Source organism: Babylonia areolata, chromosome 22 (assembly GCF_041734735.1).
Source record: "Babylonia areolata isolate BAREFJ2019XMU chromosome 22, ASM4173473v1, whole genome shotgun sequence".
NCBI classification, from domain to species: Eukaryota; Metazoa; Mollusca; class Gastropoda; order Neogastropoda; family Buccinidae; genus Babylonia; species Babylonia areolata.
The window spans coordinates 11,832,395-11,844,651 of record NC_134897.1 but is presented as its reverse complement, the minus strand read 5'-3'; the positions used below and the strand labels follow the sequence as shown (position 1 = coordinate 11,844,651).

Below are 12,257 nucleotides of genomic sequence, written 5' to 3'. Positions count from 1 at the left end.
GAGTGTGCTGTGTTGAAGTGTGTGTGTGTGTGTGTGTGTTTGGTATTTGAGTGTTGGCGAGTATGTTATGTCACAGTGCGTGTGTGTAAGAGCACAAGTGTGATTTTTCTGGAACTTTTATCAGCCATCACCATAGCAAAATGTGTTAGCAGTGAAAGTATGTACCTTCCCGACCGCCTGCGCAATTTCCATTATTTTACAATGCCATGAAGGAGGGCGCTGCAGACATAAACAGAAGGGAGGTAATATTCCAAGGGAAGCTACTAGCTGCAGCTAATTACCGATTTCTTCACTTAATGATGATAATAATGAATATTTGGATGCCCTGTCTCCGGAGAGCCCAGAGTGTTTACAAACACAATTACACATACATACATACATTGATGCAGATACACTTAATAACATTAAATTGCCTATACACACTTGCGCGGAGTAGTGTTTTGCACAGGACAGGAACTAGACCCGTCAGGAACACAGATGTTTATGTAATCTTGATTGCACTGTTTTATGTGTGTGTTTTCTCCTGAGATTGGTTAATATACACTTATGCTGATAGATCATGTCACATAAGTATTATTTGTTGTGATTTAATAAAATCAAAAAAAATCAAAAATCAGTGACAAAAACACAACACCCCTGCAGGAATCCACAACAGTGATAAATGACAAGATGTCCCAACACCAGCAGTCCCCGAGAAGCACAAACAGACAAGTCAAGTTAAACAATAGATCACTATAAATCAACAGCATCACTTTCCCAGCATTCACCCTTAAACGAAGGTCATCGCGACTATATTTGCTCTCAGAGTAAAAAAAAAAAAAAAATCGGGTTCATCAATTTACAAATTTCTGTCTTTTTTTTTTTTTTTTTTTTTCTGTCTTCCCGAAAACCTGTCTCTTTTGTCTGTTTCTTATGTAATACAGTTTATGATGCTGATGATTTCGGTTTGGTTTTTTTCTTCTTTTTTTTTTATCACAAGAAGTAATACTTGTTACATGGTATATATACAGCATAAGCCTACATTAAACAATCTAAGGAGGAAACACACACAAAACATTGCAGTGAAGATAATGTAAAACAATCTGCGTTCCTGACAAGACCACTGCTGGAGTCTGCACCAGTGGGTCACAGTAAGTATGTTAGTTAACTCATTCTACTGCAGGTACAAGTTAACTTGTACCACGATTACTTCCCAACTCATTCTACTGCAGGTACAAGTTAACTTGTACCACGATTACTTCCCAACTCATTCTACTGCAGGTACAAGTTAACTGGTACCACGATTACTTCCCAGCTCATTTCATTCTACTGCAGGTATAAGTTAACTTGTACCATGATTACTTCCCAACTCATTCTACTGCAGGTACAAGTTAACTTGTACCACAATTACTTCCCAACTCATTCTACTGCAGGTACAAGTTAACTTGTACCACAATTACTTCCCAACTCATTCTACTGCAGGTACAAGTTAACTGGTACCACGATTACTTCCCAACTCATTCTACTGCAGGTACAAGTTAACTGGTACCACGATTACTTCCCAACTCATTCTACTGCAGGTACAAGTTAACTGGTACCATGATTACTTCCCAACTCATTCTACTGCAGGTACAAGACTGCAGGTACAAGTTAACTTGTACCACGATTACTTCCCAACTCATTCTACTGCAGGTACAAGTCAACTTGTACCACAATTACTTCCCAGCTCATTCTACTGCAGGTACAAGTTAACTGGTACCACGATTACTTCCCAACTCATTCTACTGCAGGTACAAGTTAACTTGTACCACAATTACTTCCCAACTCATTCTACTGCAGGTACAAGTTAACTGGTACCACGATTACTTCCCAACTCATTCTATTGCAGGTACAAGTTAACTTGTACCACAATTACTTCCCAGCTCATTCTACTGCAGGTACAAGTTAACTTGTACCACGATTACTTCCCAACTCATTCTACTGCAGGTACAAGTTAACATGTACCACAATTACTTCCCAGCTCATTCTACTCCAGGTACAAGTTAACTTGTACCACAATTACTTCCCAACTCATTCTACTGCAGGTACAAGTTAACTGGTACCACGATTACTTCCCAACTCATTCTACTGCATAAGTTAACTTGTACCATGATTACTTCCCAACTCATTCTACTGCAGGTACAAGTTAACTTGTACCACGATTACTTCCCAACTCATTCTACTGCAGGTACAAGTTAACTTGTACCACGATTACTTCCCAACTCATTGTACTGCAGGTACAAGTTAACTGGTACCACGATTACTTCCCAACTCATTCTACTGCAGGTACAAGTTAACTGGTACCACGATTACTTCCCAACTCATTGTACTGCAGGTACAAGTTAACTGGTACCACGATTACTTCCCAACTCATTCTACTGCAGGTACAAGTTAACTGGTACCACGATTACTTCCCAACTCATTCTACTGCAGGTACAAGTTAACTGGTACCACGATTACTTCCCAACTCATTCTACTGCAGGTACAAGTTAACTGGTACCACGATTACTTCCCAGCTCATTCTACTGCAGGTACAAGACTGCAGGTACAAGTTAACTTGTACCACGATTACTTCCCAACTCATTCTACTGCAGGTACAAGACTGCAGGTACAAGTTAACTTGTACCACAATTACTGCAGGTACAAGTTAACTTGTACCACGATTACTTCCCAACTCATTCTACTGCAGGTACAAGTTAACTTGTACCACGATTACTTCCCAACTCATTCTACTGCAGGTACAAGACTGCAGGTACAAGTTAACTTGTACCACGATTACTTCCCAACTCATTGTACTGCAGGTACAAGTTAACTGGTACCACAGTTACTTCCCCTGTGGACCAGCTTCGAGTATTCTCGTAACCAGCACACTATTCTAATTTCATTCATTCGTGCTTCGTGCAGTTGGCATTCTAAGCTGATCTGTTTTACAGATTCTGAAAGCATGAAAGCGAAGCTTTGTTCGACTGATTAAATCAGCGATTCTCTGTCGATTTTCGCCGTTTTAGTGAACCACCCTGTTTCTTTTCTGCAGTGGTCTCATGTAGCACTGGTCCAGGGGAGTTGTAGCAGGCATGTGGCTGTGGGGCAGAATGAATTAAACATAATTTTAATTACACATACTTAACCGTGACCCACTAGTGCAGACTCCGGCAGGGGCCTGACATTCCTGTCCTGTGCAAACTACTATCCGCCTATGTGGAGAAAACGAAAGTAGCTACGGCCGATAACCTCCCGGAAGTAGGTAACTTCTCCTTTGCCCCCCCTGACTAGCGCCCTCTTTTTCCAGCAGCCATCATGACTCCTGTTCCTGTGCTCTTCATACGGCTAAGTTTTTTTTCCGTATTTTTCTGTCTGTTTGTCGATTCTCTGGCGTTCTTGTTTTTTTGTCAAATTATGTCTCCAACCAGGTGACATAATTATTTAGCTGGATTGGGGTAAAACATAATTTTAGGAAGGAAGATTTCCTTTAAGAAGAAGACAAAACGTGTGATGTTGGGAGGTGTGGTGAGTGCCCTGTGTTTTGTTGCTTCAGGCCCCTGACAACCATGAGATGAAGGTGGACTACTGGGAGCTGATTGGAGCCGCCCCGCCAGGGGGCGCTGAGAACCTGCTGAACGAGGTCAGGTCACATGGCACATCATCAAGCACACAGACTTGAACCAATAATGCGTTTTATAACACACGCATTGTGAAAAAAAACGGCACTTCCTCGTGCATTCCCCTCCACGTACAAGTTGAGGTTCAGACATGACGGGCGCAATAGCCGAGTGGTTAAAGCGTTGGACTGTCAATCTGAGGGTCCCGGGTTCGAATCACGGTGACGGCGCCTGGTCGGTAAAGGGTGGAGATTTTTACGATCTCCCAGGTCTACATATGTGCAGACCTGCTAGTTCCTGAACCCCCTTCGTGTGTATATGCAAGCAGAAGATCAAATACGCACGTTAAAGATCCTGTAATCCATGTCAGCGTTCGGTGGGTTATGGAAACAAGAACATACCCAGCATGCACACCCCCGAAAACGGAGTATGGCTGCCTACATGGCGGGGTAAAAACGGTCATACACGTGGGGGCCCACTCGTGTGCGTACGAGTGAAGGCAGAAGAAGAAGAAGAAGAGGTTCAGACATGCACCTCCCACATCACACACAAACATGGGTACACATACTCATGCTCACACACACATTTACAGATACGCTAGCAAACACACATGGTTATGCGCGCGCACACACACACACACACTCACTCACAGAATACACACATACACACGCACGCACACGTACACACACACACAGAATAACTGAAAGCTAAGGAACCTTACTTGTAGATCTGGACAAGCATTACGCACGCGCGCGCGCGCACACACATACACACACACACACACAAAATATGCAATACAATCAATACAATACATTGCATTGCATTGCATTAAAATACTATCACTCCACATTAAAAGCTGCTGGAATTTCACCTTGAGAAATCTGTTGACAAAAAGTAATACAATACAATACAATACAATACATTGCATTGCATTGCATTAAAATAAAATACAGCACAGCACAGCACAACACAGCACAACACAACACAACACAACACAACACAAAATACACAGCTGATGATCGTGGGACAGAGAAGGTTGAGGTGTGTGTTGTTTTCCTTGTAGGATGCCAACCCAGACGTCCAGCTGGACAACAGGCACATGATGATTCGCGGAAAGAACGTGAGTGTCTCTCTTCTGGCTTTTCTTTTCTTTTTTTCTTTTTTTTTTTGTCCGTTTTTACTGTCGCTGCTTGTTGTATCCTTGTTTGTGAACTGTGCGTAGCTTATATCATTATGTCAGTGTGTATGTTGGTGTGTGTGTGTGTGTGTGTATGTATGTGTGTGTGTGTGTGTGTGCTACGTGTTCAAGGGGGGCCGAGGTACTTATGTTTGTGAGTTGAGGGTTCAGCCTTGGTATCTAAGAGACTGCAAATTGTTGCATGTGCATTGTGTGTGTGTGTGTGTGTGTGTTGTATCATTTACCTTGTACATATCTTTCACTTCACTACATTTCCATACATTCACTTACTTGTTGATTTATGTCTTTTTGTTATTCATACTTTTAAAAAGAGGGCGCTAGTCAGGGATGCACAGGGGAAGTAACCTACTTCGAAAGGTTATCGGCCGTAGCAACTTTCGTTTTCTCCGCATAGGCGGGTAGTATTTTTTTTGCACAGGACAGGAATCAGACCCCTGCCGGAGTCTGCACTAGTGGGTCACAGGAAGTATGTTACTTATGCATAATTTTAGGAAGAAAAATTTCTTTTTCAAGTGTTTTGCACAAACCTAGGGCAGTCTCTCCAGGGCTGATCAGTGGGTTTGTGTGAAGGTCGTCAGGCATCGTCTCCGGGTTTTTTTTTCGTTTTTTTTTTAACAGCAGATGTGGTGCAGTGTGTATGGATCAGTCTGTTCGCTTAGACACCTCCTTTAAACTGAAGCTGTATCTTTATCAGATGTTTGTTGTACATTAGGAGTTTAAGGAGTCAGGTGATGAACTAATTCCAGCAGATTTTATTGTTTACTCTCAGGTCACGTGCACTGTTGTCAAGACATTCAGTAATTAGTTAAGATGGAGTAACTCTTATTGAGTGCATTGACAAACATAGCAGAAGTCATTCCGCAATACTGTTGTGACTGATGTTTGTAAAAGTTGTTTTCCACGCAATCATTTTCCCATTGATTGATTACAGCGTCTGAATATTACATAACCGTTTGTACTTCAGTACTTTAAGGTAGAGAAAAAAAAAAGGAGTAAGAAAGAAGATGTTATGAATTTTACTGTTGGATCGTAAGGTCATAGTGCATGATTGTTTAGCAACTTATATGTACCTTCGTTTGTGGTTGTGTGGATTATATAGTACCGTTGGTCAGCCAACATTGCAGTCACATACATTTCGTGGCAATGAAAGCTTATTAGTTGTAGATTAATTTCAGCTCTGTTGCAGGCAGTTTGGTTGAAGGGTGCGTGAGTGATTTCACTCATTCACCTGGAAATATGTTCATTCTCTTTGCCGTGTTACAGGCTGTGTGCGCGTTTGGATGGCTGTTTATGAGTCAATGTGTCAGTACTTGAATTGTGCAAATGACGGGCGCAATAGCCGAGTGGTTAAAGCGTTGGACTGTCAGTCTGAGGGTCCCGGGTTCGAATCGCGGTGACGGTGCCTGGTGGGTAAAGGGTGGAGATTTTTACGATCTCCCAGGTCTACATATGTGCAGACCTGCTAGTGCCTGAACCCCCTTCGTGTGTATATGCAAGCAGAAGATCAAATACGCACGTTAAAGATCCTGTAATCCATGTCAGCGTTCGGTGGGTTATGGAAACAAGAACATACCCAGCATGCACACCCCCGAAAACGGAGTATGGCTGCCTACATGGCGGGGTAAAAACGGTCATACACGTGGGGGCCCACTCGTGTGCATACGAGTGAACGCAGAAGAAGAAGAAGAAGAATTGTGCAAATTGAGCTTGTAGAGCATGTTGGGTCACGCTATGCAAGATCGTACACAAAATAAGAATGATTGATTGTTATTATTATAATCATCATCATTATTATCATTGTTGTTATTATTATCAATATTATTATGATTATTAATGCTGTGCAGACTTCCAAGGTGCTCAAGATGAGGTCTGTCATCATTCAGTGTTTCCGTGACCATTTCTTCGACAGAGGGTATTTCGAGGTAGGTCAGCACAGGTTGTGTCTTGGTTTAGTGTGGAATCATCACAAATAGTAAGATTAACACACACAAAAATGCATGTATTTAACCCTTTCGCTGCCAGGAAAATACGATTTAAGTGAAATCTATTTGCCAGGGTTTTCTCCCAAAAAACGGGTATAAATTTTCAAAAAATTCTGTGCTCTTTGTTATTGGAGAAAGGCCCATAAAAGTATATATTTTCTGAAAGGTAAATAAATAAAGAATACAAAACACATAATGTTTTCCCATTTTATATATTTTTAGTGACATGCTGTTGTTTTAAAATCAGTGTTTTGTTTTTTGTCACATTTTCAACTTTTTCATTACTAACATTAGTCAGGTAATTTGCACTAAAATATCATATTTTCTGGACAAATGGATATCTGCACACACAAAATCATACTAGAACAACCACCAATAATTGTTTTAATGTTTTTTTTAAAGAGATAGATACACAATGCATTGTGACTTCTCCAAATGATAATATGGATGTGAGGCCACGCCCCCTCAGTCTCCACCCCCTTCCTCTTCACCCCTCTCACATGATCACTTTATCCAGTTCTCATCAGACCATGTTGGCTGAGTGCCAAGAAAATCGTTCACACTGTGTCCTGCTAATAATTCGGTTAGTTTCCTTAGTTAGTTTATTTATTTATAGTCTGTTCATCTAAGATGATGATATTAGACTGAAGTTATTCAGTTTCCTGTCGTCTGCTATAGCTGTACAGCCGGCATCACTCACTGATAGTCGTATCTTGGCCACTCTCTTGATTGCTCCCTTTATTTTCTATCAAATCGTCCTGTAAATGTTCATCACCGTCTTCTTTTTCGAATTTACGCTCTCAATTCTTTCTGAGCATCAGCTAAAGAAAGCAATCTTGGTTGATTTACTTCACCACAATCGCATGTCTTGAGTCAGTCCGACATTTGTTGAGCGAGCGAGGAGAGGAGCCAGGCAGAACACTGTAACAGTGACCCAACCAAAACGTTCAAATAAAGGACTGCCTCATGACATAGATGGTGTTTCTAGCTATGAATAGAATCTAGACAGATTTCCCCAAGCTAAAGCTACCAACATTTTTGTCAACAAACTGAATGCAAACCAGGGAAAAGTCAGAATATTTCAGTGACGAGTTATCTCGTCATTGTGGCAGCGAAGCGTACATGCTTGCGATGACGAGTTATCTCTCGTCATATAGGCAGCCTAGGGGTTAATCTGACAAAAATCAAACAATGCTCAGTACACTCGTACAAAGCACTCCATTTCCTGACCAGTAACACTGAAAGTGTCTTTGTTTCAGGATTTGCTGATTGTGTTTTGTAAAAATGAAGTACTGAATCCATCTTTTCATGCATGCTCTTTACCAATTTTCTTTGTTTGTGTGTGTGTGTTTTTTTGGGTGGTGGTGGTTGGGGGGGGGGGGTTGGTTTGTTTTGTTTCGTTTTGCGTTTAGTTGGTTAGTGTAAACAGGGGGTGGTACTGGGGTGGTTAAAAGACTGTGTGTTGGCTGCTGTGGGGTTAAGAGAGAGTGTGTTGGCTGCTGTGGGGTTAAAAGAGTGTGTTGGCTGCTGTGGGGTTAAAAGAGAGTGTGTTGGCTGCTGTGGGGTTAAAAGAGAGTGTGTTGGCTGTTGTGGGGTTAAAAGAGAGTGTGTTGGCTGCTGTGGGGTTAATAGAGAGTGTGTTGGCTACTTAGGGATTAAAAGAGTGTTGGCTGCTTTGGGGTTAATAGAGAGTGTGTTGGCTGCTGTGGGGTTAAAAGAGTGTGTTGGTTGCTTTGGGGTTAAAAGACAGTGTGTTGGCTGCTGTGGGGTTAAAAGAGAGTGTTTGCTGCTGTGGGGTCAATAGAGAGTGTTGGCTGCTGTTTGGTTAAAAGAGAGTGTGTTGGCTGCTTTGGGGTTAAAACAGAGTGTGTTGGTTGCAGTGGGGTTAAAAGAGTGTGTTGGTTGCTGTGGGGTTAAAAGAGTGTGTTGGTTGCTTTGGGGTTAAAAGACAGTGTGTTGGCTGCTGTGGGGTTAAAAGAGAGTGTGTTGGTTGCTGTGGGGTTAAAAGAGAGTGTGTTGGCTGCTTTGGGGTTAAAAGAGTGTGTTGTCTGCTTTGGGGTTAAAAGAGTGTGTTGGCTGCTGTGGGGTTAAAAGAGTGTGTTGGCTGCTGTGGGGTTAAAAGAGTGTGTTGTCTGCTTTGGGGTTAAAAGAGTGTGTTGGCTGCTGTGGGGTTAAAAGAGTGTGTTGGTTGCTGTGACAGGTTCACCCCCCAACACTGGTGCAGACGCAGGTGGAGGGAGGGTCCACTCTCTTCAAACTGGACTACTTTGGACAGGAGGTGAGGAGCTGGTCGCTGGCGAATTGTGTGTGTGTGCGTGTGAGTGTGGGTGTCTGTGTGGTGGTGTTTGTGTGTGAGTGTGTGAGTGTGTGTGTTTTGTGAGAGTGTGTGTGTGAGTGTGTTTGTCCGTGTGTGTGGGTGTATTTGTGTGTTTTGTGAGAGTGTGTGTGGGTATGTTTGTGTGTGTGTGTGTGTGTATGGGTGTGTGTGTGTGTGTATTTGTGTGAGTTTATGTGTTTTTTGTGTGTGTGTTTGTGTGTGAGTGTGTGTAAAAAGTGAAAAGGTTCTGTGGTGACAAACATAAACAGCGATGCTGTTGTTGATCAGTATACTCCACAGAGGGATTGTGAGGGTTATGTTTTTTTTTCTTGCACTTAATATAGAGGGAATTAGAGGGACATTTTTTTTTCTCATACTTGATAGGGTGAATTAGAGGGACATTTTTTTCTCATACTTAATAGGGGGAATTAGAGGGACATTTTTTCCTCTCATACTTGATAGGGGGAATTAGATGGACTTTTTTTTTTTCATCTTTTTAAAAAATTTTTATCTCATACTTGATATGGGGTATTAAATGGACTTTTTTTTTATATTTATCTCATACTTAATAGGGGGAATTAGATGGACTTTTTTTCTCATATTTTATAGGGCGAATTAGAGGGACATTCCCCCCCCCCCTCCCCCGCATACTTGATAGGGGGAATTAGAGGGACATTTTTTCCCTCATACTTGATGAAAGGGAATTAGAGGGGACATTTTTTTCTCATACTTACATAGGGGGAATTAGAGGGACATTTTGTCTCATACTTACATTGGGGGAATTAGAGGGACTTTTTTTTTCTCATACTTACATAGGGGGAATTAGAGGGACATTTTGTCTCATACTTACATATGGGGAATTAGAGGGACATTTTGTCTCATACTTATATTGGGGGAATTAGAGGGACATTTTGTCTCATACTTATATTGGGGGAATTAGAGGGACATTTTTTCTCATTCTTACATGGGGGAATTAGAGGGACATTTTTTCTCATACTTACATACGGGGAATTAGAGGGACATTTTGTCTCATACTTAAGATAGGGGGAATTAGAGGGACTTTTTTGTCATACTTACATGGGAATTAGAGGGACATTTTGTCTCATACTTACAAACATAGGGGGAATTAGATGAACATTTTTTTCTCTTACTTACATGGGGGGAATTAGAGAGACATGTTTCTCATGTGGTTGGCTGGGTTGTAAGCAATGATCAGTTTCCATGGAAGCATCATGTATACCCAGTGACATGATGTGTGGGGATGGGCACAATGGCCTAGTGGTTAAAGCGTTGGACTTTCAGTCTGAGGGTCCCGGGTTCAAATCTTGGTAACGACGCCCCGTGCGTAAAGGGTGGAAATTTTTCGGAACTCCCAGGTCAACATATTATGTGCAGACTGCCAGTGCCTGAACCCGCTTCATATGTATACTCGCACAGAAGATCAAACACGCACGTTAAAGATCCTGTAACCCATGTCAACATTTGATGGGTTATGGAGACAAGAACATATCCGGCATACATACCCCCCAGAATGGAGTATGGCTGCTTACATGACAGGGTAGATAAACAAAAATGGTCATAAACATAAAATGTTACCTGTCTGTTTGAGTGTGTATGTGTGATTAACTGAAACCTGATTGAATGACACAGGAAATGAGTCATTGAGTGATGAGTGCTGAATGGCAGCTGTCAGTTGGCTCTTCCCAGGTTGGCAGGCTGTTGTGCAAAGCGACTCCGTGTTTGTGAAGTTCTTAGAGCTTTGGTCTCTGACCGAGGATAGGCACTGTTGAAGTATCCATATCGTATCATATTATTCATAGGCAGCCTATTGTGCATGATTCAGTGTTTGTAAAGTGCTTGGAGCTTGGTCTCTGACAGAGGATAGACTCTCTGTAAGTATCCACATCGTCATCGTCATCATCTCCCTTTCTCCCAGGCGTTCCTGCCAGGTAGGGTGTTTGTAAAGCGCTTAGAGCTTGGTCTCTGACAGAGGATAGGCACTCAAAAGTATCCATGTCATCACCATCATCGTCATCATCATCTCCCTTTTCTTCAGGCAGATAGGCGCTATATATGTATCTACATCATCATCATTATCTCCCTTTTCTTCAGGCAGATAGGCGCTATATATGTATCTACATCATCATCATCCTCTCCCTTTTCTTCAGGCAGATAGGCGCTATATATGTATCTACATCATCATCATCATCTCCCTTTTCTTCAGGTATATATGTATCTACATCATCATCATCATCATCATCGTCTCCCTCTCCCCCATGCATTCCTGCCAGGTAGGCAGCCTGTTGTGCAAATAACTCGGTTGGTCTTGGTCTCTGATAGAGGATAGGTGCTGTATAAGTGTCATCATCATCATCATCATCATCAATCTCCCTTTCTCCCAGGTGTCCCTGCCAGGTAGGCAGTCTGTTGTGCAAATACCGTAAAGTTCGGTCTATAAGCCGTGGCTTCAACCTCTGCGGCTTATACAATGATGCAGCTTATTTGCGGATTTTAACTATCCCGGGAGTGTCGCGTTCTTGTCTGTTCTTAGCTGCCCTTCAACTCATCAAAATCATGATTTCTGTCCATGAATTTTTGGATGAGCTTCAGGATTTATAAATCAAATCCGCACACATTAAAGCCTTCAGATCAGCATTCAGTTCTACTCTGCTCAAGCGTACACCCTCATCATGCTGAAAACACGACGTTATGCCTATGATGCAGCCTTCAAATTGAAGGCAATCGACCTAGCAGACGACAGTGCAAGCGATGAACCAGCAGCGACCTCCACCTTCATGTTCATGAAATGAAAGCGAGGCTGAAGTCAGTGACAAGATGGCGGAGGAAGCTGTGCTGGTTCTCTAACTCGGACACTGAAGACGAAGATTTTAGTGGATTCAGTGAGCAGGATGACGTTGAATAAATGTGACTATCCCAAATTATGGATCTTATTTTTGTTGTGTTTATTTATTATTTTTTTTGTGGCACTAGCAGTATTTTCGCTTGCTTTTCTTTGTGTTGTTCCCGCTTGTGTTTATTTCATAACCTACAGTATCGACAGCTTTTCTGTAATATCAGTATGTGTTCCGGTACCAGAAATAAGTGCGGCTTATAAACCGGTGTGGTTTATGTATGTATAAAGT

General features: G+C 42.0%; 1 protein-coding gene across 2 annotated transcripts in view; it reads left to right on the top strand.

The window, feature by feature from the left end:
- Positions 1 to 12,257, top strand: part of LOC143296928 (asparagine--tRNA ligase, cytoplasmic-like) — a 37,921-nt gene that overhangs the window by 14,081 nt on the left and 11,583 nt on the right. For both annotated transcript variants that reach the window (XM_076608953.1, XM_076608952.1), the window contains exons 9-12: positions 3,554 to 3,640; positions 4,681 to 4,737; positions 6,660 to 6,737; positions 8,998 to 9,075. In XM_076608953.1, the coding sequence (XP_076465068.1) occupies positions 3,554 to 3,640; positions 4,681 to 4,737; positions 6,660 to 6,737; positions 8,998 to 9,075 (300 nt within the window). The remainder of the gene's footprint in view (positions 1 to 3,553; positions 3,641 to 4,680; positions 4,738 to 6,659; positions 6,738 to 8,997; positions 9,076 to 12,257) is intronic.